Source organism: Bombus terrestris, chromosome 5 (genome assembly GCF_910591885.1).
Source record: "Bombus terrestris chromosome 5, iyBomTerr1.2, whole genome shotgun sequence".
NCBI lineage: Eukaryota > Metazoa > Arthropoda > Insecta > Hymenoptera > Apidae > Bombus > Bombus terrestris.
This window is the reverse complement of record NC_063273.1, coordinates 1,721,087-1,747,139: the sequence shown is the minus strand read 5'-3', so window position 1 is coordinate 1,747,139 and position 26,053 is coordinate 1,721,087. Positions and strand designations below refer to the sequence as shown.

Sequence of the window (26,053 nt, the reverse complement as noted above, 5' to 3'; positions counted from 1 at the left end):
TACAATCATATATTCACTTTCGATACGTGAGTCACGGTATCTCTGGTGTTTCTGTTTCCTTATATTTTGCATCTTCCCTAATAGCGAGCAGTTTTTCCTTCATCATCGGGCAATCACAAACATTTTCCTTTATTTATTGATTTTGAGGAAAAATGTAAGAAGGGGGAGAGACGCGAACGAAAACTTGAGTGTCTTTCTGTCTTTGTATCTGTTGTGTTTATTTGTGCAATTACATATTTCCATATAAAGGGTAACAGCTAACGATTACAGTACAGATACGAGGAGAACCGAGTGATACACCGAGTACGATAATGTCGGAAATAGACTACATAATAGCACCACGAATACCACGAGGTTTGGCTCCTGCGGTTGAAGGACTCGCACGAGAAATTTTGCGTCAAAGACCTCGAAACATTTACGCGTTCGCGGCCCAACATTTCGCAGAATTGGTGGAATTAAGGGATAAAGAACGTACCGATGAAATCGTTCCAAGGATACTGAAACATAAATTGGTTAACGATCGTGATGCTGAAAATCGTAACGATTATTTTCGTAGGTGTAAATACGGTAACTTGATCGAAGAAACGATGGTAATAAGGGAAGCGAAGGAACTAACGACATCGAGAAATGCAACGAAAAAAGCTGTGCCATCGAGGAGAAAAGGAGAGGCGACAAATAAAAGTGGTTGGTCTATAAATAGGACGGTTAAAGGATTGAAGAAGCACGAAAATACAATTGGAAGAGAAGGTTGGAATAGAGGATTAAACGGTAAAGAGACGGAGAAATCAATTCTCGGTTACTCGGATCATCGTTCACCACGATTTTCGAGTCAAGTTACTTGTCATCAATTCGTTCGATCTTCCTCCGCCGGAAATATATTCGCAAAGCGTATTAAGCGTCGAGAAGTTAAAGAAAATCACGAACAATTCTATACATTTGTTTTAGATGATAAAAGTTACAAAAACGAGAAGAAAGTGAGGCGACAAAAAAGTGCCGATCAAATCGAAAGAGATCGCGCGTATTTTAAGGACATTTGTACGAGCGAAGATGTAGGCATAGACATTGTTCCGACAGAGGCTAGAATCTGTCGAAATTTAAAGGATCAATGGAAAACTATGATCGAAGATGAGCGAAAAGAGCAGGAAAAATTGCAAGAGAAATTTGGTAACGCGAAAGGAGGCGATGGCAAATTAAATTCCCGATTGGGAAAGAAGATTGAGAGAGAATCGAAAGACAACGAAGTGGAAGAGACGTTTATTAACGTGGGATCGCGATCCGATTCATCAGAGAGCAACATAATTTTTGAGGATGCGATGAAAAAGTTGACCAACGATGGAACGATCTCGGTGGTCCTTCCATCGGTCGTTACGCGACAACCTTCTGCAAAATGCACAAGGAGCAACGTGTATGAATGTGACGGGAAGGATAGCACAGGTAATTTGACATTGCCACCGATCTCGAGCGATGGATCCAAGTCGACGAAGAGAGGAAGCAATTTAATCGAATTACCCTCTTTGTTAAACGAAGTGGATGCTCGGTTGAACGAACAAACGATATGCTGCCAGGATTACGAGGATCCAACAAATTCGAATTGGAATGCCAAGGATCTGGAATCGGAGAAGAAAGAGCTTGAACCAGCGGCAACTATCGAAGGTGCGACTTTCGATCACGATTCGAAAACAATCGAAGAGGAACGCAAAGACGAGGATTTAAAAGATGGCAATGCGAACGTGGATACGGTCCCATGGGAATATCCTCGTGGAAGTAAGTCCGAAGGAAATGGAATTCTTGTTATGACGGGGAATACGATGGAGGAAGGTATCGATAAACGGCAAATTCTAGGAGAAGTAGAAATTATTCAGCAATGTTTAAATTCAGCTCGGGAGGCGGATATCGAGGAAACTTTTAAAGACAGCTTAAACGTAACACCCGATTCGATCGATCTTTCTCACTGTCAGAGGGCAGATTCGTTGGAACATTTGGAGAACGGGAAAGAGGAAGAGGAGGATCAGGACCAGGACGAGGAGAAAAAGCAAGAGGAGGAACGATATCGACCGAACGAGCTCGAAAGGAAATTAATCGAGATAGAAGCGGTCGAGAGAAGCATCGAAAATACGTTGGTCAGTTCTCAGACTATTCCAAAAGATATCGACGATGAATTCGTAGTACCGGAGCGTTCGAATGAATTTTCGATTTTGGAAAATTTCGAATCCGGAGAGAAGCCAGACTGCGTATACGAAGGGCAGGTATTGAGCGTAGGAGACGAGTGGACGAAGAAAAATCCAGATGAAAGTCAGAGTCCAACGAGCAACGAGGATGACAGAGATTGCGACGCTAATATCGAGATTGACTCGATGGGAGATAAAATGCCGAGTGGAAAAAGTTTAGACTGCAACCTTGACTCTGACAACTCGGAAATTCTCCTTAATGAAAACAATAATAGCGATGATCGAGATACGCGTGATCGTTCTACGAAAGAAAGAGGAATCGATCTTTCTTGTTACGTCCTTACCGAAGGTTCCCCTAGTGAAATACCGGAATCTGTAACCACCGTAATTATACCCGATAATATCGTTGACAACGACGATGACAACGATGTTTGTAAAATTGAGCTCGAAGAGGGTACGAACGACGAGGTTCGCGTTCCTTTTAACCAACCGATCCCATCTTGCGATATCGAAAGAAAGCAGACGAAGCACGGGATTGGAGAAGAGTATCACCGTGACGAGAATCCATTCGGAGAATATATACATCCAGGAAGCGTTGTCGACTATACAACGAACATCGATGCTCACATTCTACGTGGTATAAAAAATGCTGCCAATCGAGCGTCTGTTTATCAAGAAGATCTTGCAAATATCAAAGAGGAGGAAGAAAACGATAGGGGCAAATTTTCTAACGTCGGCGCCCAGCGTAGCATCGACGATCGTTTTTCGGAAAAGTCGGCCGAATCGATGGAAAATAAAAGTAGTATCGAATGCGAAGAAAAATTTGCAAGTTCTAGTCAAGAAGAGGATCAAGAAGGAAGTAATATGGACGATAAGGACGATGCACGATCGAAAGATCTTGCTAAAGAAACTCCAAGGAAAGAAAGAGAAGAGGAAAGCGGAACGTTCGATGATCGTTCGAGTGATTTTTCTTTGTCGTTTGAACAAGTTGGAGCTGGACCAAAAGTACCGGAGTTAAATCTGGATTCGTTACAAGACATAACGATATCGTCGACGATCGAAAAGGGCGATGCGAAAAATCTTAATAATCAGTCGGAAGAAGAAAATGATAATGTTACTTCTTGCGAAGGTGAAAACGTTTCTTTATCCTCGTTCGATACTTTAGCTTCTGAAGAAAAAGTAGACATCGGTGAAGCTTTGTCCTCGGGAAACGATCGAGTAAAAGATTTTATCGAGCCGGCAGGTCAACAAACCAAAATTGAAAGCGAGACCGAAAGATATTCGAAGGAAGAGTTTCAAGGTAATGAATGTATTAATAACACGAGTCGCTCGCTTGTTCGTAACAAAGATGAAAAACAGTCTCTTCGCGTGGAAGAGGAAATTGCACGGGAATTAATACAGAATTTCATTACCGATAATACCGACGTAGCTGAAAAAGATGCCGAGACAATTCCTTTCGAACTGGACCATTTAATGGCCTCGTCATCTTCTAAACATCGGACGAATAACACGAATCAGACGGACGACTTTATAATTAAATTTCATCCATCTATACAAGAATTAACACCTGAAGCAATAATCGAAGAATCTTCTCGTCGAGAAAAGGTCGACGATGACACTAATCAAGCAGGCGATGAGAATGAAGAAGACGAAAGAAGAAGCGGAGGAAGTGGAGAAACAGCAAGAGAAGACGACGGAGGAAAAGAAGCAAGTATCTTTTCTTTCTATTCTAAAATACGTGAAAAGATATTTTACGCATCTTTTATGATACTAGAAAGAATTTTGTTCTTTTAAAATTAAAATTTTTCAAAGTTATTCTTTGATGCAATTAACCAATACACTTTATGGATCGAGACTCGCATCTACAATGTACATTGTACGTATGTATTACATTTATACATACGTATACTTGCGTGGATGCATCTACTTTTGTTTCATTTTTGAACAAGTAAGGGGTCTTCCAATTCGGCCAATAAATTTTTAAAGATAATAAAAAATCTAAGCTAATTACAATAATAATCTTGACAAGGTTGCTTTTTTTATCCCACTTTAGGATCAAGTAGAAATGGCATCTTTGGAAAATCAAGGAAACAGGGGCAAACGAATCGCCAATTTGTGGCACACTGGAGAATTTCACGATTCCTTACCATTACCTCTCATTGAAATTTCAAAAAGTCCTTCCGCCATCAACGTTTACGATTTAAAACCTGTAAACAGTGAAAAAACGGATGATTGCTTTACTTCTCCAACTGACCTGCATGCAGAAGATCGAGGATGTAAAAGAATTGTCCGCAACATACCTTTTTTCGGTTATAAGTTTTCTCCGACCACTTCCCCTCGTGGTATCGATATCTTCGAAAATTTGAGTTTATTTATTAACGAATCGAATTGGAGTAAATTATCTTTGAACGCTTCGTCTCCTATCATTATTCACAGCAAACGCGTGTTGGAGCAAGTTGATACAACGGACAAAGACAAGAGTGATCCGCTCGTCGAAACGAGTTCAAATTCTGATGCCGACGATCTTCGTGAGCCATTAGCGCTCGATGATACACCGCAACCTATCGTTATAGAGGAAATTTCAGATATCGACGAAAGAGAAGTGCAAACGTCATCGCTCTGCGAAGCAGATACGAAGTTGGCGAGAGAAATAAGTCTGTTTTCTTTCGAAAAATGCAATGACTCTAATAACGTTGAAGATAAAAATAAAGGAACGCATGGTACGTCATCGCCGACTCGTGAAACAACAAATGGGCTTATCGAAAGCGATAATTTGCTTTTAGATGCATGTACTGATTCTACCAACCATCGAGATATCGATTAGATGATAGAAAACGCGGAAGAAGAAAGAGCAAATAAGAAATAAGAATGAATTACATATACAGATATACTGTATCGAAAGAAAATCATATTGTTAACTCGATTTCGTGAAAATAAACAGTTTCGATATAAAACAATTTGGAAAACACGACCGATATTGGAATCACAATGTTAATCCAGAAGTTTCAGTTTCTTATCATTAATGCGATCCTTAATGGAAACTAAAACAATCAAAAGTAGACAATTAGATATAAATCATTTCTACAGGTCCTTTTTCTGCGCACATTAGTGTATCTATTTACTACAAGAGAGAGAGAGAGAGAGAGAGAGAGAGAGAGAGAGAGAGAGAGAAGAAGAAGAAGAAACGTACACTACACGCTGTACTACTATACGTACGTCGTATACTGTATGCTGTTTAAGTCGAGACTCAGGAGTCAATTAATGTAAAACAAGGCACATGCGCAAATACGAGTTCGCTAAAAGAGCGTGGGATTCTGCAGCAATTCGCTACATGCTTATAGTCCTGATCGGGAATTTGCGTCTGAACGATTTCGTTCTATTTCAAAAGAGACGTCGCTGTACGTTGCCACGTACTATGCCTTACATCAAAAATCTGTTTGATGCGAATTTCGACTAAGTTAATATGCATATCGTACCACAGGAAACATATATTAAAATCGTGCACGCGGATCTTCTAAAGATAACTACCAAAGAATAGAATAGAACGGATGGACATGTTAATCGATTGGTGGATTAAAAAGTAGAGGATGTGACAGAAGACTGCAATTGAAATCTAAGCGGATTGAAAGTTTGTTAAAATAATATCTCGGTTACGTTCTTGTATTTTCTTAACCTTTACACTCCTTCTATCTTCCTGGTTCCTCGTATTTCTTTCGTGAAAAGCAAAAACATCACTTTTACAGTTTTATTTCATCATATATTCCTGCTTGCTCTTAGAGGAAATTCCTGTACAGGAATTATAACAATAATAATAATAATAATAATAATCGAAAATAATACTTGAAATTACGCGTTCTTTCTTGTTTCCTCCTATTTCTTTGTATATCTGTTTTCTTGCGCAAATCTGTAATAAATATAGAAATGATTACACAATGGAAATAAGCGAATCAGTATATTATAAAAGGTTCTTTTCCCAATTTAAGACATTGCCGAATCTATTGATATACGACGATAGCCCTACCTGTTCCATTATCGTATTTATGTTTGGATACGTACTATCGAGATGGAAACAAGAGTGAGTGGTACGTAGCGAATGTGGATCCATAAGTATCAAGGAACAATCGAAATAGCATCAGCGATGTTGTATGAACGATGTTGGCAACGACATTGACGCTATATAGTATTTTACGAGGTATGAAAATATTTGATCAGCTGCTAGTTACCGTTTAACCGTTTAACAGTAATGTTTTAATTCACACGAATATCCTCGATAGTGAGATATCGTTGGTAATATCGACAGTGACAGCACTGCATTTTCTGGTACTTGATACTTGTACCGCCTATGCCAATCTCGAAGGTACGCAAAAATAAACTGGTTTTACATACACGTTTACTGCTTTTGCGATGAAACTGCTTGGATGTGGACTTGGAAAATTCTTGTCGCGCCGTTTTTGCACATCGTTTTCTACACGTGTGATATGTTTCGCGTTATTAACACGTTGAATGTCACGCTAGTTTTACAGGGATTGCCCGTGGCGCCACGGTGAATTTTTTATTATGCGGTACATATAATGTTGAAACATTACCTACAAGAGATATGTTGTGGTGTATAATCATCATTAATGAATTTATCTGACTGAGGTTACCGGTGACCCCCGTGGCGCTAAAGTGCGATTTCGCGCGATTCACTTATTTTTTACGATTACCAAGTATCTCATATTGTTTTTCCGCGTTGCTAAATAATTGTCTACTTTGGTACGTTCCGGGACCTACCATAAACCATAAATCATTCCTCGGTCATACTTATTCGGACTCGCAATAATCCTAAAGAACCGTTATTAAAGTTTAGCATTTATTACTTTACTGTAAAATCCGTTAATTGCCTTCGAACATCTTTCAAATCGAAACTTTCCTTAGGGTTATTGTTCGTTAATTGTTATTTCCGTTAAAACGGAAAAGGCGGGTTTTTCCATGTTCGACAGCCATTGTTGAGGGGCGCAGATAATAAATCTACGTTTTACGTATAAGTAAACTAACTGAGATAAATCATTACGTTTGCACGGTCAAGCAGACCATTCTTTTTCTCTTCCAATTGGTAAATCAGCGGCAGAGGGGAAAGAAACGATGAGCAATAGTAGGAAACGTTAATAAGACGTGACGAGATGGATAAAAAGTCGGGAAAGTACTAGGAAATTAAACGTTACATACCAAGTATTTATCAACGAGATTGAATGATCTGTTTCATTTTTATTTACGAAATGTAAGATACGCGGTAATGATACATTGTCGAGACAATTATTATTTTTGACACAGCGTCTGATATAAAAATATTTTGTTCAAAATCAAAGTGTTTTGTCGTTCGTAATATCTTAACGTCCTTGAATGTTTCAACGGTACCCATATGGCACATAAATTTATTAATAAAATATATTTATGAAAAGTAAAAACGAATGCATCTAATACTATATCTTTCTTCCTTTCCTCCTTCTTCTTTCACAATCCGTAAAATTGAAAATATAGTACCTACTTAAGAATATCTTCTTAATTGTCAGGGATAATGTACAATGTATAACGTACACGTATTGACCTACAGACCAACTTAACTTGCAGTTTCAAGGTATTTGAATCGTTATTTTTTCTTTTTTTTTTACGCGTGATATATAACAATAATCAGACAATAATAATAACCAGACTAGAGAAAAACGAAGAAAAGAAAGCAAAGCGAATAACATTACAGTGATCTTGCTTTCGATATTTCACTCCTTATTCTCTTCAATTCTATTTCTCCTACGTATTTCCTCTCTCTTTTTCTCTCGTCCGCATCTCCTTCACCTTTCATTTTACACCATCGTAATGAGTTCATTTCTCCTTTTCATTTTCATCCTTTGTTGACTGCACATAAGATATACATATGTAGATGCAAATAATCATCGCGTTTATCGCTTTCAATTATCGTTAAAATTAGATTTGTCCAATTGAATTCGAACTGTCGCTAAAGACCAATCATAGTTATCGTTATAGTTGTTTATCATTCGACGCGCGTGTTCAAGGGTAAATGAAATATTGGCAAAGAATAACCATCGTGCGTTTAACTTAATGTTTACCGGCACCTGGTTAGGTCGCCGTACGTTTACAGAATTAGAAATATTTCAGGTGTTCGCTTCGATAGGTAAGTGTAAGTGACCGTCCGATTCACGATAAATGATCATCAATCATATCGATTTACATGATAGCAGGCCGCCTTACAGGTACGTTAAAATCACGCCAACAGGGATCTTTAATTTTGGAACATTTTAACTTCTCTGAACTACAACCGAAGCATTGGTTACATATACAGCTCATGCCTTCGGCGCAAATACCAAGCCGTTCTCCTCGTCCTCCGCAAGGTTCATCGGGTCCCTGGAAAAGAGAGTACGGTTCTTATCGTAACTATTAGTTCAACCGTTTCTGTTAAACGCTTCAGATTTATCGACAAACTGCCGATTCGAACACTTGCCTTTGCACATTGCGGAACCCCGCAAGCATTCGATATTACAACACCATATTCGCATTTGTGGCAAGAGTCGCCGCATCCTGTGCAAAGGGCCATCTCTTGTTTCTGTCTTACCGAAGGATAACCGGAACATTTATCGTGCCTGGTCGAATCAAGCGTTCTATTATTACGTATAACGATATTATGCATTGAACGTATTATAATTCGCACGGTAATAATTTGAGTCGTAAAACGAGTCAAGTAAATTAAACGATAACGTAAATTATTCGAAACGATATGTTTTCGTGTTTTCTGAATAAATGAAAAAGAGAAAAAAAGAAATCAGTTCTGATACTAGAGAATTGTAGATTTGAAGTTTCTTACAGAAGAACGATGGCAAGCAGCACGGCTATGCGGATAGTTTGCGCGGCAAACATCTCGCCTCGTAGATCTGAAACAAAATTTAAACAAAATTCGATTAATGTTGCTGAAGTAGAATCGATCAAAACGTTTACATAACGATCAGAGACAAAATCGATGCTTTGAAACTGATTTAAAGAATAAAATTTATAAATCGTATAAAGCACGTATGCATTTGAAAGAGCATCTAAACGTTTAGAAACGAGGGAACCAATTTGCCAAATTTAGTTTTGAACTTTATCTCTTTTCGTTATTATCTGTCCGCTTGGAACGTTATTATCGATCTATCGTTAATAAAAACGAGGTAACAGAAAATCCAATTTTTACACCTTAAGTTTCTGCTTGTACGAGATTAGCGTAAAATACTTGATTTTTACAATATCGTTTCATTAAATCGTTAAATATCTATAATCGACTGATTTAAGAAACAATTTCAAAGTACCTTACCAAGATGAACCTACGATCCATACACGCGTATAATGGTAAAACAAACTTTGTCCTTTCCCTTTTTTCTCTTACGCGTCGCGAAAAGAAAGATGAATGATCGAATTGCTGATAATGAAAACAGCCGAAGCAAGTTTGCTTTGTCGGAATTTTCCTTTCGTTTCGTTAATTCAACCGCTTGAAATACCAAAACTCAATCGTTCAACTTTTGAATCGAACAAAACTTTACGAGATAATACTTCGATGAAGATTATCCGGAGAAAGAGTCGTGCGAGCACCCATACGGGCTTTAACGATACGTGGACAAATCCATCTGCAACTATACTTAACATGATGTTCGTTTTTCTTACAAAGTGCTTCGTTCGCCACCATTTTAAGTTCAAACCACTTCGTTTGCTACTCGCACCTGTCAAACGTCTATACATAAGAGATAAGCACATGGTAGAGCTTGAACATTGAACAAATGACTTCTATTAAATAAACATTAACTTTGTCAGTTTTTGATAACAAAGTGGAAAAATCAATAATTAATATAGAAATTACGTAGTTATTAACAAGGAGAAATAAAAAAGATAGAAAATTATTTCGATGTACATGCGTATACCCACCGATAATTCGATGTGCCGTCTTTTTAGTTAAATATTAAACGATAATTTGTTGTTTTCGCAGATCTTATAAAATACGCGTGAATATATATAAAATATCGTTCGAAGGCCGACTAATTGGAAAATAAAGCTTCGCAATTATTCGAACGGGATTTTTCAAACGTTTCTTTAGCGTGATTCGTCGAATTACTGCCCCCTTATTCTACGTAAACTAATTAACTTTAAATTAACTTTAAACAAGTTAATGTTTTAGTTTGTCTATGTTTAGTTTGTTTAATTTTAGTTTAATTTAGGTTTCAACAACAGTTTTATAACAAAAGTTATTTATAAGTTAAAAATTAATTACGAACGCGTAATATTCGTCTGAAATTCGGTTTCGTCAAATTTATTAAAGATGTAACAGAAATTTCTTTACACTTGCGATTGCCTTCGGACATAGTTGTTTCGTTTAATACCTCGTCGTACCGCTATTCTGGCTTTTCCCTTTTCCTAGCTCGCTCTCGTTTACGCGCTTTTTTCCTTCCTTCTGTTCCACTGTTTTCTTTCCTTTTTTTTTTTCCTATTAAATACGATTATAATTTGCCACCGATATGACAGAAAAAATAAAATAAAAGAAAATTACACGGAAATAACATATGTAACGACGAACGGGTGATCGTTAGGAAAAGCATACAGCGCGCTTACAATTAATGCTGACCCTAAGATATTCTTCCAAATGTTTCTAGTTGCGTAAGATTAAATAACAATGATGATTCTCTCTTTACCAGAATAAGAAAATGTGATCACGTGAAGAGACGAATATGCGAAGACGGAAAGACGTTGAATGTGCCATTGAAGTCAAGTGCGCTTTGTTTTATAGGGACCCGAAGAAAGGGCAAGAAAAGGAAGGGGGGAAAGAAGGCACACAGACGTTCGTTTAGCAGTCGATGTATGATGTATCTATTATCGTTTCGTCCCAAGGGATGATCTAAATTGTCAAATGAAATCCTTGCCTCTCGTCCTAATTACCCACCGTGTCGTGAATACCCTTCTAGACACGTCTTCCCCTATTTGCAAAGATTCCCTTGACGAACATATCTATTAATATGTAAATTTCTTGGCCTCAGCGTTATGAAAAACAAAGCCGGTCATTGACTGACACGTTATTTGTCACGCTACGCTAATAAACCAATTACCGAATAGTCAATCAGAATTTGACATTTTATCGACACAAAATGTTTATTATGAAATGCCCGTACCTGAACACTAGGAGATTAAACGTTATGTTTAAATTAAAATTAAATTTCAATGTTTATGGACAAACGAGAGCGAAACTAACGATAAATAATCAACGAAAGATTGGTATTTTTAATTACATATGTAATAATAACACGATTACTTTCTTTGCATAAAGGTATCGCTATGATGATCTGGCAGCGGTTAAACGCATTCCTGGCACGATTATACGATCCGATCGATCGAATAGAGAACCTTTTCCTTAAGATGAAGAATATCTCTATGATGACGAACCAAATAATATTCCTAATGCTGGCTGATCGTATTTTTATAAGAGAACCGAAAATGACGTGTCTTTACACGTTGATGTTTTACAACGTTGTTACTTATAGCATTAGCTATATTAAGGAATTGATCGAAAAGGAAGATTGGTCGCTCTATGTGACTCTCACAGAAAGATCGAAAATTAAACATTTAGCTATGTCCGCTACCAAAATAGTGTTCGAATGGACCAAAGCTGTCACCTTTATCGTAACATTAACATTCATGCTTCTTGTCTTTGGCTTGGAGCAAGGTCTTGAGCATTACAAGTGAGTAACACTTACTGTATCGTATAGCAATGGAAGGAAAAACGTAGGGAAAAAAGGAAAATGATAAAACGCATTAAGAATTAAGAATATATTAATTCGATGAAACTATACATACTGTGTGCGCGTGTGTGTCGCGCGCACGTGTGTATATAAATATTTATGTATATATGTATGTATATATGTATTGCTATTGTAGACCATCGATGAATTACACGATGATAACGTGGATCTATTATTTGGCAACGGAAAAAGTCTTCGTTGAGATGTTTCCGCCAATCTTGAAGTTTCTTCGTTTCGACACTTTTGAAAATCTTGAAGAGCTTTACGCTCCAGTGATATTGAAATCATTTACCATTAGCGTTTCTGCGTTTCTTATTATAATACTTTTGCCACTAGCATCCTACAAACTTTTATTCATCGCTACTTATACGAACATTTATTTAAGATTGAAAGATCTATTACAAATATCCGGCCCTGCGTTAAGTCTTGAACGTGAAATATTAAATCGTTATAGAAAAGCAACGCCTAAGGAAATTAAACAATTCGATGATGTGTGCCCTGTTTGCCTTTGCGATATGGTCAGTGCGAGAATAACACCTTGTTACCACCTTTTTCATGCAAGTTGTTTACGTCGGTGTCTCAAGACCAACAATACCTGTCCTATGTGCAAAAGAGAATTAACATTTGGATCGGTATCAACTCAGTAGTAAACGTAACCGTCATAAATGTTACCGTTATGATTCTATCGATAAAATCGACAAATTCCGTATAACAATTCCACTCTGATTAAATACCTCATCCACTCGACCGATTAACTTTTGATAATATTGGATATTTATATTACAAATTATTGACAAATCCTCTAAACCGCTTGATATTCGTATAAATTAAATATTGATAGAAAGCAAAGTTATTACATTCATGTCCGTTTATAAACATCGATAAAACAGATATAACTCGTCGTATAATTGTACATAAAATAATAAATGATCTAATGTATTAACAGGATTGCAAATTTATATTCTATTTGAATTACAAATTGATTTTTCTGTCAGATGTATTATTTCGTTTGTCAACTGATAAATCGAAAATAATAAAAACAACGAAAATTAACGAGAATTATATTCTCATATCGCAGTTGTTTGAAACAACCTTACTTTCCTTGCGCTCTACGATCCTTTATCCGAAATATTTCTCATTACGATCCAACGATTTCCACTATTTTATATAGCTATTCCCCTACATATTTAACCGTGGTTTCTATATATTCTCCATCAGGACTGTCAAAATCTTCTATCGGTGGAGTATATACCGGTCCTGTTGCGCTATATGGTATGAACGAATCATCAAACTGAAACAGAATGTGTTTCAAAATTTATTCTGTATCTCTACCGTGTTTTATTAGATGGCAAAATATAAAAGTACAATATTTAATTTATTTTCTAATATAATATATATCATATACTTACTTCAACTGCTTTTTTGTAAAGTTGCATCGAGACAGCTTTTAATTCTTTCAATGCTATTTCTTGCGATACCATGATAGATTTCATAACGTGTAAATCCTTCAACCATTGTTCTTGTTTGTATCTGGACCATTCCCTCTCTAATAATTTTCTCCTTTCCATTTCTTCTTCTGATAATGATACTGGCAAATGACAAGCTCTATTCCTAAGAAACATTTGTTTTCAAATAAGTACTACGTTAAGAATAAAAATTTGTTTCCTATATATAACATATTCTATCATTATATAAAGCGTACTCCTTTTGCAATAACTGAGGTAATATATCAATTTCAAAGATTGGTTTTAGATGGTTTGCATGTCTTTCTAACTGACGGATTTTTTTCTGTAGTTTCCTCTTCTTTCTTTCTTCTCTAGCTCTAAGGATATTAGGATCGAGTCTTTTCTTCTTTTTAAGTGGTTCTCCTCTGAAATAAATGTAATATGATAATAAATTTGTTTATTCAAAAGAAAAGAAATTTAAAAATACCTACAAGAGAATTTCAGTCGCTCGAAATTGTAATGGATGTATATATATGGAGATATTGCGCGAATTGCTAACCGAATGCAAAGAGGACCTGCGTCGGTAAATCTTTATGAATAAAATGAATAAAAATATACAAAAATAATTGTTCACTCAACAATGAATACCTAAAAACGGCATTTGCCAAATTTAATACACCAATCATTTTAATACACTATAATTATTTCGAGCTTTAGTCTGTGTCAGTCTGTGCTTTCTTATCTTAAATTACTTTGTGACACCACGTATATAACCTCTTAAACGCTTGCGATTCTCATACAGGCTAAAATGAGATATGTAACTGTTATAAAATCATAAATTTAAACAGTTGTTGAAAAAATGACACGCGTTATTATGAATAAATCAATAATGACAATAAATAACGACTAATAATATCGTCTTAACAACGATGGTAACTCTGTCCAAGCATACATACGAACGAGATAATAAACATACATGTAAGTATCTACATAGCTGTATGTAATCAATTACTACATCATGAAACAAAATTGATAGAAATTTCTCCAGATTTTCTTTATTATTAATATGTACACAGTATTTATGAATGCTGAACACTCGAAAAAGTTATACTATTCGGAAGGAACTAAAAATTAGAGTTTTTGTTCAAAACCGTAATTAGAATTACATAATTACTACAGTTCACGAAAAACCATAAAATGTGCACGTTAAATGAGTCTGAATACGATACTTTTGAAGTAAAAGAAATAGCGGAAAACACGTAAGTATTATGCTATATGTGAATTTCATATAATTTTATGCAAATATTTCTTTATTTCATAATTTTTTTATTGATATGATCTTTATCTTTTTTACAGAAACACTTCCTTCCCTATTAATACCACAGAAATGCATAATGCTACGCCTTTTTGTAAAAAGTGTGGTAGTCAAGAGGTCCAAGTCTTTTCTAAGAATAGGAATGAATACTGTAAAGTATGTTTTTTAAATATATTAAGACATAAATTTAGAGCAACGTTAAGTAAATCCAAGTCTATACGACCGAATGACTCAATACTTGTTGCTCATTCAGGGAAAGCAAATTCAACTGCGCTTTTACATCTTATTATGGTTGACACGAATGAATCAATCTCCAAAAAGTTGCAACCATCGTTTAAAGTTCTTTATATAGATGGTATGTATTCCTACTATTTCAAATACTCTACTATTCTGTTACTAGATTTGAAAAAGAAAAAGAAGACCAAGTATATGCTTTTTATTTTATATTTTATATCCTTTACTCTATGTATACAGATGGTATGGTGAAAGGACGCTCGATCGAAGAAAGAAAATCTATTCGAAATGCATTAGCTAACGAAGCTAAGAGTTTGCAATTGACTACGTACATTTTACCTTTGTCAAAATGTACAAGCGATAGTATTTCTAAAGAAATGCAACTAGTAAATGATCCATCAATGAGCATAACAAGTGATGAGGATACAATAATACAAGAAATGTTTGATAATTTGGAAAATGACACAGCCAGAGATGAATTATTACAGCAATTAAGACGTAAATTACTTACATTCGCAGCTGGTAAACTTAATTGTAATAAAATTTTCATTGCCGATATATCTTTTGATCTTGCGATAAAAGTTCTTGGCGATGTATCGACTGGAAGAGGTTCCCAATTGCCTTTTAACGTTGGCTTCTCTGACACAAGACACACGAATGTAACATTACTTCGACCACTCAGAGATTTTACACAAAATGACATAACTAACTATTTGGACTGTTACAATCTACATCCAATTGTTAGTTCTGACAAATATAATTTCTCTTTTCCTATATCTATACGAAATGTCACAAGAGATTTTGTCCATAAATTGGATTCTGAATTTTATGGCACTGTATCCACGATATATCGTACCAGCGAAAAATTAGCTACAAAGATAGAGCGATTTAATAATGAGAACAATGATACAAAGGTGGATGCTAATATTAAAAAGGATAATAACATCTGTATACTTTGTGAATTAACTTTAGACTCGTGTTATTTACCAAAAGAACAACTATCGGTTGTACAAGCGAAATTGTTTTCTAAATTAGTTTCTACAATTACCGATACCTCATTAAGTGAGACTATGAATTCGTTAAATATTTGTGAACAATCAGATAATGAGCAAATTGAAAGCTTAAATGCTTTAAGACAAAAAAAATGTCAGTGTCAAAGTGACATTCATAAGTCTTTTCTGACACAATCGACAATTGAAAAGTATCTATGCTATGGTTGTAGACTAATTTTCTTAAATTCAAAACAAGTAGATAATATTTTGCCTAATTTTATTTTTGATGCAGTCCAAAAAAGATTACAAGTTGCATGTTTACGAGAAGAGATAAGAGATTTTTTATTGTAATTGGTGGATAAAAGAATATTTATTTATATTAAGAAATACTTTACATACTAGATAGAGGAACACAATTAAACACATTTTACTTTTAAACATTCTTAACAGAGTAACTTTTGTAACAGAGATATTTCGAATAACTGTTAACTTTATGGAAATGATATAATAAAATACAATATTTATCATATTTTGTATTTCTTATAGCTTCCTGATATCTCAAATTTTATAAAATTTATTATTTTCCTGTCCGCATTTCATACGGATCCGCACGTCGCCGGCATCAGTAAGAAATATTCTTTCCTTGCATAGTATCTTTTCACTCTTTACCGATATAAACATTTGCATGATGATGGAGACTGCTTGGCCTATCGACTGGAGAATACATCCAATTAATAAATAATTAATGTATATGTATATGTGTAAATGAATGAAACTAAAATAATTATAATAATTTTTATAAACATTATAACAGTAACAATAAGCTATAGTGCAATATACGAATAAAGGATGAATCACGAAGCGTGATCAGCCTGGATTATTTTATTGTTAGTGGGCTGATCGAAAATTTTGTCTCATATAATATGGTTCAAAGAGAACTTTAACAAAAGTTATTTATAATATATGCACATGTATAATGGAAAATAATCTTGATTGTTGGATAAGTTAATTTCATCTCATTATTATAACTTATAATAGATGGCGATAGTAGCAAAATTATCTGGCTGTATTGGCTCGTTACCCTATTACACAACAAAGTATTCAAGGAAGTAACTATTGAATTATTTGGAAGTGCAACGACTTATTTGAGTAAAATTTATTTATTATATACGCATATTTTATTGGGTAATATATTATCTTATCTATAGCACGTACTTATATCATAATATAAAAACAAATAAGATAAAAAAGAAGCAATACAGAGGTTATATTAATAAAAGTGCAAAGTATCTATTTCAATGTTGTAGTCAACTCAGTTATTTTCTGTATGTAATCCCGTAATAAAATATTAATAATGGTATTTAATAATTTATATTATTGTAATTTTAGAACCATGGGTGAAAGTAATGTTGAAAGCTTGCGGAAGTTGCGAAATAAATACTATACCTACTCTGGTCCTTTGATACGTTTTCCGTTGACTGAAATATTGTCAATAAATTTACATAGTCAGCATGAAAATAGATGCAACAATTTTGAGCTTCGTTTAGCCGAATGTATCGAAGCATATGGATTTTATAAAGGAATAGAGAAATGCGGAGCAGTACTTAATGATTTTCAAGAATGTATGACCCAAGAAAAACGCAGGAGTAGATATGAATTAATATGTGGAGAATTTATTCGTCAGGTCGAAGCTGGAGAAAGAAATTATGAGAAAGTACCGTTTATTGCTTTCTTTTAGAATTTATGTTGAAATGTAAATATATATATGTAAATGTCAAAAGCAACTTAAGTAGTCAACGGTGCATCGAATAAGTAAAATATTTGTTCAACATCAAACTGGATAAATGATTAATAATGACAAATTAGAAGGAAGTATAATCTATTTTTCTATTATTTTTCCTATCCATTATATCTATTTCAATATTATTGTTTCATGACTTGCGCTTTTTCATTTAGTCAGAATTTAACAAATTGTGTTGTTAAATAAACTGTTTTATGCATCGAATTTAATGCAAACGAACGTAAAAACAATCGCAAAACAATTCAACTGTCCTGTTATATTCGTTATTTCTTTTCTGATAAGCTAGTGAAAACTTAAAAAATGCATAAATGGTAATAGTAATATTAAATAAAAAAGAAAAGATTATATTAAATAAAAGATACAATTTAGTCATACAACCGAAAAGTTGGAAGAGAACGAGGTTAAAGCTAAAGATAATTGTAATCTATTTACATATTTGAAATTAGTGAATGAAAAGATACGTATAAAATTAAATAGTATATAGATGTTTTGGGTAGGACGTCACTAGATGGCAGGAAAATGTTAAAAGAGAATGGATGAATGTGGGTATAACGTGCAAAGGGTCTTGGCGGGTAGATGGGTAGACGGGTAGACTGGTAGACGGGCAGGCGGGCAGACGGGTATGCGAACGAACAGAGAAAGATACGTAAGCGGGACGGTAGGTTGCCGACTTGTTAGGCCGGAAGGCGGGCGCACCTGTCTGTCATCAGCGCCGACTGTCAATCTTACTGACGCTGGCGCACACGCTGCGAGAACCCGCCGCATTCGTAGTGTTTATCTGTCAGAGAGAACGAGAAATTAGTCCTAACGGGAAGTAATTCGATCAGAAAAGGACGCTGTGATCGAAAGAAACATAGGGAAACTACAGAGAGATAGACCGGTGAGTTGTCGAACGACAGATCAGTTGGTCGAAGAAGAAAACGTGAGAGGGAAAGAAACCGTGAGACACATCGTGTGTTAACTGTTCAACGGTATGGACATGGCATATCTTTTAGTGTTGTTTGTCATTCATCATTCGTGTATTGAAACTCGATGACCGGCAAAAATCGAGTTAGCTCGTGTTGCGCGATCATGCAATATTTTTATCGTGTTAGTGTACGCGTCCCCACGATTTGTTGGTTAGACTTTGTACATTTTTTTTCCTAATTTATTCGTTTAACTTGGATATTTTGTTAAGAAGCGTGACATGACTTCTGGTCGCATTTAAAGAGTGTATTTCTTTTTTCTTACCATGCTGTTTCTTTCTCTATTTAACAGCTGATCGAGTATCGAATTAAGCCAACCACGAGGACATTGCTAGACCGCGTGTACATTGCGTCCATCTCAATTTTTTCATTATGGATCATCGTGTTGGTGAGTATAAATCAATCCATTAATTGCTAGGTTCGTGATATAATCAGTCAGTACTGAATCCATAATTTTGTTAAGCATTATTAGTTGGTTTCGAATAAAATTCATTATTCGTATTATGTTGAAAATTTTGATTACGAGACGCCATCATTTACGATACTATATAACGCGTGGCTACCGAGCTAGCATGCAGTCAGCAAGCCAGCTAGCTAGTTAGGCACGTGGTGGCGCGCCACGGCGCGGACTTCGTTACTTCCACGGGGCTCACCGGCCTTACCCCACGGAATCCGCTCTTCGTTATAATTACCAACTGTCATTCTGCTTTTTCCGTCGTGCGTCGTGCCTTCCATGCTTGCCTGCCTGTCTGAAGTGTCTGACTATTCGCTCGCTTTGCGTGCACGCGCACCTATAGTACGTATACGAATATGTTTACGTGCTTACTCCTTTTGATCGCTGATTGCTTGAGCTTTTTTATGCCTTTACATTTTCAATATGATCTATAACTGCTTTCGACACAAGTTTTCATACATATACATGACGAAACTCTGATAACTCGTTCAACATTATACAATTAAATGAATAAATGTATAATATAGGAACATATCTTTCAAAGAACTTTTATATCGAATAATATTTCATATTTAATTAAATGAGATTCAATTGCAATTTGTTTACAATTTGTAGTTCAAATTGAAGTATTTCAATTTAAGATTATAAACCTTCATAATTATATGTATATATGTATACATGTATGAACATGGTATATATACGCGCGCCATGTGATTGTGTGTAAAGTGAGTTTATAGTATATGGATGATTAATATGTACATATGTATTTTATTCAGTCTGAAGCCTATATTAATTTGTCTCTTGTCTTATTATATATAAGTGTCTTTTTTAGAAATTTAGTGAAATTTTATACCCATTATCTTAACAGATAAACATTCTCATTTCTCTCTCTCTCTCTCTCTATATATATATATATAGAATTTAATAATTTCAAATTTATAAAATATTTTCTAAAGCCATTTGAGAAATCAAATGGTGCGTTATTATATTATGTGCGAAAATATGAATGTAAGTCGAATGTGTCCGCATGGTGTCTACTATTACGTAACGTAACATATGAGATGTATGTAGTAGGTACATGTAATATTGTAGAAATGTAGAAATTCATATCTGGATTTTAAAATTAGAATTGTGCTTCATGATATCACATTTTTTGGTAACGACGTTATTGCAAGAAATTTATACAAAGAGACGAGTGAAAAAATAACTTTTTGTGATAGTATTACACTTATATAGTAAATAGTGATAAATGATAGATTGGATATTAAAAGTATATGTATGTAAATGTGGTCTTTTGAAAAACGATAGTATATAAGCACATATTTACTCACACGGTGAATAATTATTCTGAATAATTACGATCCTATTTGTGATATTCAAGAATGTAACATTTATAAAATTGTTTAAGCCATACAAGTTTAAGAAAATCAAGTTCGGATTAGAGTTCGAGATTAGCAAGTCGGTAAATGGGTCGCGATACACGACGTTATCTAGCTTTGGTCATTGGCCAGCGAAACTCGTTTAAGAAGACGCGAGAGTATTGTGTAACACGTCTAATAATAGTAATAATGGTACTACTAGTAGTAATAGTATGGTTAACAGAAACAGTACCGAATCTTATGGAAGAATTATTATACTGCGTTTTTTCTATTAATTTTATTACACAGGCAATTGTATGTATGTACATACATATAGCAGACATATACACATACGCACAACAAACCTGACAGAGATTTGTTATAGTTTTTTTTACATACCGGCTCTGTTGTTTTCAAGTATCGACCTTGGTCGACATAGTAATCCTTGTTGTACATCTAATGACAAATTACTTGATATTTTTTGTTGTATCGCATTATCATATTGTATTTGGTGCATAGCAAATTGTACGTTACACGATATAGTACGCTTTCATCAGATGTTTCTTAATTCGAATTACCGATCAAGTGCAAAAGATGAAGTAAAAGGAACAAGAAAGGTCGGTGTAGGGGGAAGAATGAAATACTTCGAGGATAAAGCAGAACGTACTTTATAAATTGACCATAGCGTTATTTCGTGTCATCGTATCTTTGCCTTGTTATGTAACCGATAGTAGTGCAGCTATTCGCGCTAATCGTTGCGTCTTGATTCTTCTCGATGACTTTCGAGACATTTTGATACCTGTTTTCGTGTTTACCGGCCGATTAACAAACTGATCTACCAAAATATCGCTGTATCTCATTTGAATGTTACGTAAAATTCGAACATAATGTATATTTCTCTAAATTTTCAAATATCATCGACCGAAGATGGCTTTATTTATTTTAGGTTTCGGGGAAGTAGTTGTGTCAAATGATGATAAATTTCCAAGTTTTCACACTGTTTGTTAATTATTATTGCCTATGTTTAGTTTTTGCATACAATGGGATCAGTTTTATACAATATAATTGGTTTAACAGGGAAATCATTCATAACAACAGTAATTTATTATCTGTTATCGGTATCGTAATTTTTAGTACTTTCGTGCTTTGGGTCAGACGTATATACAGTGTTTGAGGTTATCGTGTCAAACGTTGCGTGAGCAGAGAGGCTATAGTTGGTGGAATAGGATATTGTAAAGTAAAATTTCTTCGGTTTGAATAATCTCGATGGTCGTAGATAAAGTCGAGTGGAGACACGTATGTATGGAAATTCGTCGTTATTTCGTCGAACACCAATAGATTTTGTATCAGAATGCGATAGTCTTCGTTAGATTCTTTTCTACAAAATTACGCATTATTGTCAAGCTAGAGGTCTTATCTAATCATGTGCAGTATGCAAATGCGAATCGAACATAAAATCACTTTTCTCGCGTGTCTGATTTAGAGTATATTGGAAAAAAGGTAGAATATGCATAATATGTTTGAACATTAAAAGATTATTAGGACGAAATGAGAAGACATGCCACGGCGCAAAGCACGAACAGAACAGCCCAAAGGCCGTGTCTAAAATCGTTCTATGCTCGCTGACCTATGAAGAATGTTCGTCTCTCCTCTTGAATCGATGTTCCTTTGCGTGTCGAAGGTTCGAAGCTCTGCCATATAATATATGTATTGCTCTCGAAACATCTCCTCTGCGAAAGCCTTGTTCGTTGAATACGTGTATCTGTTCAAGGATCGGTGTTACAACCGATACATCGAGTTGAAGTTTTATTTTTTCCTTTACCTGACAAATTGTGAGTTAGAAGGAAAACAATAATTCTGTTATTCGACCGTTCTGTTACCTGAGAAACGGTGTTTTGGACATGTCAGTTTCTTATAAGATATACCTACGTATTATAATACATATAGTATAACTGTATTATATTACTTTGAAATTCGTTTTTCCCAAACATTTTTTCCTTTGTCTGACAAATTGCCAGTTAGAAGGGAAGCAATAATTCTGATATTTGACCATTCTGTTACCTGCATAACGGTGCTTTGGACCTGACAATTTCTTAGAATATATATCTAATTATATTATAATACATTACTTTGTATTATATTACTTTTAAATTTGTTTGTCCTAAACATCTTTTCCTTTGCCTGACAAATTGTCAGTTAAAAGGGAAGCAATAATTCTGATATTTGACCATTCTGTTACCTGCATAACGGTGCTTTGGACCTGACAGTTTCTTAGAATATATATCTACATATTATAATACATTACTTTGTATTATATTACTTTGAAATTTGTTTTTCCCAAGCATCTTTCCCTTCTAATTGACAATTTGTCAATTGTCAATTGACAATTAGACAAAGGAAAAGACAAAGGGAAGCAATAAATTTGTCATTCGACCGTTCTTTTACCCGACAAGCGGTGTTTTGGACATGACAGTTTATAAAATATACCTACATATTATAATACATATAATATAATTTTATTATATTACTTTGAGATTTGATATTTGTTTTTCTCATACATGAAGATTAGAATAAACACTTTCTTTTTTTTTTTCTTACTTCCTCTTTTAGCTTAAACGTCATAAAGGGATTTCTTTTAGTTTAATTTAAGGCAATTTCCTTCAGTTCGACTGATTTGCGTTAGCGGTAGATAGCTAATAAGAGGTACAAATTCATTCGATAGTTACACGCATGATTCAACATTCGTTTCAACTTTAAACCGTCTAAAGAAACTAACAAAGCCTCGCAAAGTAATTAGGGTCGAGATACTAAACAGTTTTTGTGACGATTACGATCAAACAAAAAGTGTTGCGCAACTTAGTTTGGACAGAGAGAAAATGTATTCATGCATGTACACATATACAAATGTATAAATTGTTGAAAAGCACGTTTGCGAGGAAAAAGAAATAAAAATATCACATATAAATTTTTCATAATATTATTCAACAATTATTCTAAAGTAAAAATGTTAATGACGAAGAAGGATACGTTTCTTACCAATCGAGTAATGGAGAGAAAAAGCCAGGGATACGATCATCTCATACAATAGGTTTATCACATTAGAAATATCATCGATTGGAATGGTCGTGTAAGGGTTGAATTGATAAGATAAAAAATACGCTTTTACATTATCCTAGACATCCAGAGATAAATAGTGTGCCATCAAAATTCGAGGATGGCTAGAGAGAGAGAGAGAGAAAGAGACGAGTTTTTATTTAAACGAAATCGAGCTTTTATACACATTTATCGACGTATAAAATGAAGGGAATATAAGAAATTTAGATATTGCGACGAAATATGTGGTATATAAATCGTTTACCCTTATTAACTTACGCATTATTTGTAATTTTCTTAATGTTCAGTTAAACGTGTATATATACAAAAATACGTGTAGGTATATACGTGTATTTTACATACTTAGGTTAGACTATAAAGAAAAATAACGTAATTTTTGTTTCATGCAAATTTCTACATTATTTGTCTTTAGGATATTGCGAAATATACGGTAGACACGAGATAGTATTTCTTTATTTTATACAATTTTTGTATAAACAACGGAGGACACTAAAATCTTCGAAAAATTCTACTTTCTATGTTCAAATGTATCGAAATAACGGATTTTATGTTTCGACTAGCTGCACGTGCAAATGATTCGTGCTTTTTCTTGGTCTTAGATTATACTCTATCTCGTAACCTTATCTCATATTATCTGTTCTCGTATCTCTACCTTTTTAGTGGTACGTCGAACGAATAACACATTTTTGTAACGTACAGTAAACGTGTAAAATTTTCTTCTCTTTTCTATTATTGTTTCTTTCTGCTTTTCTCTTACATATACAGTGCTCTCCCCTTTGAACAACGCGGGGTTTAGAAACACCGGCTGATCGCGTAATATAGAATGAACTCCGCGCGTAGTTGCGAGATCCACAGACTGATGCATGTATTTATTATATTTTGTGTGTATGGGTGTATGTATTTGGTTACGCTATTACCTATACTACATATATAGTACTTACGTTATACATATACATAGATTGATTCGTAATAAATGTAAAGGAATGAAATTTGTCAAAAAAGATTCACGCTGTTCATGGGGGTGTATTTAAAAAAAAATTAATAATTGCTGTTAATGTGAAATATCACAAGTATATTTTGTTGATTATTGATTTGACTTGTGATTGACATTTATATATAGGAATGGAAAATTAATATTACTGTCAATTATGCTTTTGTAAACAAACGATATACATATAGAATCTGAAAATGAGGAATTTTGTTTTAATATTGAAAGAGTAAGGGACAGGGGGCCAAACGAAGACGTCGGTTATGGTAGGATTAGGGTTAGGGTTAGGGTTAGGGTTAGGGTTAGGATTATACAACCGTGTTACTACATAGCAAAGTATGCTTCCCGTCGATATAGCTCTTGTACCTGCCTTGGAAGGGATAATGCACTTGCTATGCTATTGTTACGAGAATACACCGAACAACGCAACCGTTCCGATAGATTCTTATGAAGTTTATATGGCGGGAAAGACGCAAATAGGAAGGGGGCTAAAACAGAGAGAGTCTAATGGCTGACCAGTGACAGGCCAAGAAGCGGGAAGTGGATACGCGCGCGCAAATCTTTCTCCTTGCTAGGCGCGCACATGCACTCATTCTCGTGTTTGATTTGTCTCTTGTCAGTCGCCTCTGTCAAGCCGGCTTCCGACGTGGTTGGCCCAGTCGTGTTGTTGACGTCGTCCGATCGTGTTTGATCAGTTTTCCTTCTCATAATCGGTTAAAAACAAACAATACAAAAGATATTTTTATTCTCAATTCCTTCACCGTTCTTCGGCATCGCTGTAAATAGCGAATACTTCGCAAAGAAACAAAGTGACCGTGTTTTCAATTCAAAGCAAGAAAATCCCGATTGTTGTTCATGTATATTTTTTGTTACCGCCTGTCCAACGTTTTGCAGGCAGAATATATTATTACGAAGGACATATTTCCTGATCGCAAGGAATAAACGAAAGCAAACTCGAACGAACGAAATAGCCATCAGGAAGTTGTATCACAATTGGGGATTTGAAGAAAGTTAAACTGTCTAGTTTTTAAGACGGTCGAAGAAAATTAAAGTGAAGAGCGTCGCGCAACATCTAAAAATGACGAAGAAAACAAAGTTCTTTTGTGAATTCGCTAGACGACACAGCTGTGTTACGTGAAAGGTGTTTGAATACAACATCAGTGTCATTTTCTAAAGGAGAATCAGCGATGCAACAACAGTGTCGACCGATAAAGGAGAAACGACGGTGTTTAAGGTGATTGATAATATCACTGGTCCTATCCATGACGTGTCTCGTAAACGAAGGAAAAGTCTTTCGTCCTGCGTTATTTCTATAAATTTCGAACATCGGCAAATTCGAGAAGCAAAAAGATAAGAAACGACGAGTGGCTTAATAATGAAAGTAAATGCACGTTAATCGTTCAAACATAAATA

General features: G+C 34.9%; 5 protein-coding genes, 1 long non-coding RNA gene and 1 pseudogene across 10 annotated transcripts; 3 read left to right on the top strand and 4 right to left on the bottom strand.

The window, feature by feature from the left end:
* Positions 1–15: 15 nt before the first annotated feature.
* Positions 16–5,327, top strand: LOC105665770 (interaptin). Its single transcript, XM_012308910.3, has 2 exons — positions 16–3,875; positions 4,222–5,327. Exons 1-2 carry the CDS (start codon positions 312–314, stop codon positions 4,990–4,992), a joined length of 4,335 nt encoding a protein of 1,444 aa, XP_012164300.2. The 5' UTR covers positions 16–311; the 3' UTR covers positions 4,993–5,327.
* Positions 5,328–6,226: 899 nt separating this feature from the next.
* On the top strand, positions 6,227–13,033 carry LOC100647418 (ERAD-associated E3 ubiquitin-protein ligase HRD1B). Of its 4 annotated transcripts, none has more exons than XM_012308915.3 (3): positions 6,227–6,360; positions 11,503–11,914; positions 12,111–13,033. In XM_012308915.3, the coding sequence occupies exons 1-3, from the start codon at positions 6,321–6,323 to the stop codon at positions 12,619–12,621; spliced, it is 963 nt and encodes a 320-aa protein (XP_012164305.1). In that variant the 5' UTR covers positions 6,227–6,320; the 3' UTR covers positions 12,622–13,033. The 4 variants fall into 4 exon arrangements, with proteins under 4 accessions (XP_012164305.1, XP_003395783.1, XP_048262018.1 ...); XM_003395735.4 differs by lacking the exon at positions 6,227–6,360 and adding an exon at positions 6,392–6,525; XM_048406061.1 differs by lacking the exon at positions 6,227–6,360 and adding an exon at positions 10,880–11,044.
* On the bottom strand, positions 7,396–9,091 carry LOC100647295 (neuroparsin-A). The gene is made up of 3 exons (XM_048406067.1): positions 9,025–9,091; positions 8,665–8,803; positions 7,396–8,567 (listed from the first exon to the last, which is right to left on the bottom strand). Exons 1-3 carry the CDS (start codon positions 9,075–9,077, stop codon positions 8,391–8,393), a joined length of 369 nt encoding a protein of 122 aa, XP_048262024.1. The 5' UTR covers positions 9,078–9,091; the 3' UTR covers positions 7,396–8,390.
* LOC100647062 (39S ribosomal protein L40, mitochondrial) lies at positions 11,988–14,209 on the bottom strand. The gene is made up of 5 exons (XM_012308914.3): positions 14,068–14,209; positions 13,911–13,994; positions 13,677–13,844; positions 13,384–13,585; positions 11,988–13,265 (listed from the first exon to the last, which is right to left on the bottom strand). The coding sequence occupies exons 1-5, from the start codon at positions 14,103–14,105 to the stop codon at positions 13,146–13,148; spliced, it is 612 nt and encodes a 203-aa protein (XP_012164304.1). The 5' UTR covers positions 14,106–14,209; the 3' UTR covers positions 11,988–13,145.
* A 327-nt stretch (positions 14,210–14,536) lies between these two features.
* On the top strand, positions 14,537–17,832 carry LOC100647182 (cytoplasmic tRNA 2-thiolation protein 2). 2 transcript variants are annotated; one of them, XM_003395733.4, is made up of 4 exons: positions 14,537–14,678; positions 14,776–15,089; positions 15,209–17,145; positions 17,350–17,832. In XM_003395733.4, exons 1-3 carry the CDS (start codon positions 14,617–14,619, stop codon positions 16,309–16,311), a joined length of 1,479 nt encoding a protein of 492 aa, XP_003395781.1. In that variant the 5' UTR covers positions 14,537–14,616; the 3' UTR covers positions 16,312–17,145; positions 17,350–17,832. The 2 variants fall into 2 exon arrangements, with proteins under 2 accessions (XP_003395781.1, XP_048262011.1); XM_048406054.1 differs by having other exon boundaries at positions 15,209–17,285.
* On the bottom strand, positions 16,159–18,954 carry LOC125385148. The gene is made up of 2 exons (XR_007224156.1): positions 18,458–18,954; positions 16,159–16,674 (listed from the first exon to the last, which is right to left on the bottom strand). It is a non-coding gene; the product is annotated as an uncharacterized LOC125385148 (long non-coding RNA).
* A 2,281-nt stretch (positions 18,955–21,235) lies between these two features.
* On the bottom strand, positions 21,236–25,881 carry LOC110119325 (annotated as a pseudogene).
* Between the last annotated feature and the right edge of the window lie 172 nt (positions 25,882–26,053).

Excerpts from the sequence above, each read along its gene's own strand:
- LOC100647182 (XM_003395733.4), top strand. The coding sequence starts at position 14,617 with ATGTGCACGTTAAATGAGTCTGAATACGATACTTTTGAAGTAAAAGAA. Across the intron at positions 14,679-14,775 it reads AAAGAAATAGCGGAAAACAC|AAACACTTCCTTCCCTATTA; the intron begins GTAAGTATTATG and ends TCTTTTTTACAG. Across the intron at positions 15,090-15,208 it reads TAAAGTTCTTTATATAGATG|ATGGTATGGTGAAAGGACGC; the intron begins GTATGTATTCCT and ends CTATGTATACAG.
- LOC100647062 (XM_012308914.3), bottom strand. The coding sequence starts at position 14,105 with ATGATTGGTGTATTAAATTTGGCAAATGCCGTTTTTAG. Across the intron at positions 13,995-14,067 it reads TTGGCAAATGCCGTTTTTAG|GTCCTCTTTGCATTCGGTTA; the intron begins GTATTCATTGTT and ends TTACCGACGCAG. Across the intron at positions 13,586-13,676 it reads CCTCAGTTATTGCAAAAGGA|GAATAGAGCTTGTCATTTGC; the intron begins GTACGCTTTATA and ends AATGTTTCTTAG.
- LOC100647418 (XM_012308915.3), top strand. The coding sequence starts at position 6,321 with ATGTTGGCAACGACATTGACGCTATATAGTATTTTACGAG. Across the intron at positions 6,361-11,502 it reads GCTATATAGTATTTTACGAG|GTATCGCTATGATGATCTGG; the intron begins GTATGAAAATAT and ends CTTTGCATAAAG. Across the intron at positions 11,915-12,110 it reads CAAGGTCTTGAGCATTACAA|ACCATCGATGAATTACACGA; the intron begins GTGAGTAACACT and ends TTGCTATTGTAG.
- LOC100647295 (XM_048406067.1), bottom strand. The coding sequence starts at position 9,077 with ATGTTTGCCGCGCAAACTATCCGCATAGCCGTGCTGCTTGCCATCGTT. Across the intron at positions 8,804-9,024 it reads CTGCTTGCCATCGTTCTTCT|GCACGATAAATGTTCCGGTT; the intron begins GTAAGAAACTTC and ends TGATTCGACCAG. Across the intron at positions 8,568-8,664 it reads GGGTTCCGCAATGTGCAAAG|GGACCCGATGAACCTTGCGG; the intron begins GCAAGTGTTCGA and ends TCTCTTTTCCAG.
- LOC105665770 (XM_012308910.3), top strand. The coding sequence starts at position 312 with ATGTCGGAAATAGACTACATAATAGCACCACGAATACCACGAGGTTTG. Across the intron at positions 3,876-4,221 it reads AAGACGACGGAGGAAAAGAA|GATCAAGTAGAAATGGCATC; the intron begins GCAAGTATCTTT and ends ATCCCACTTTAG.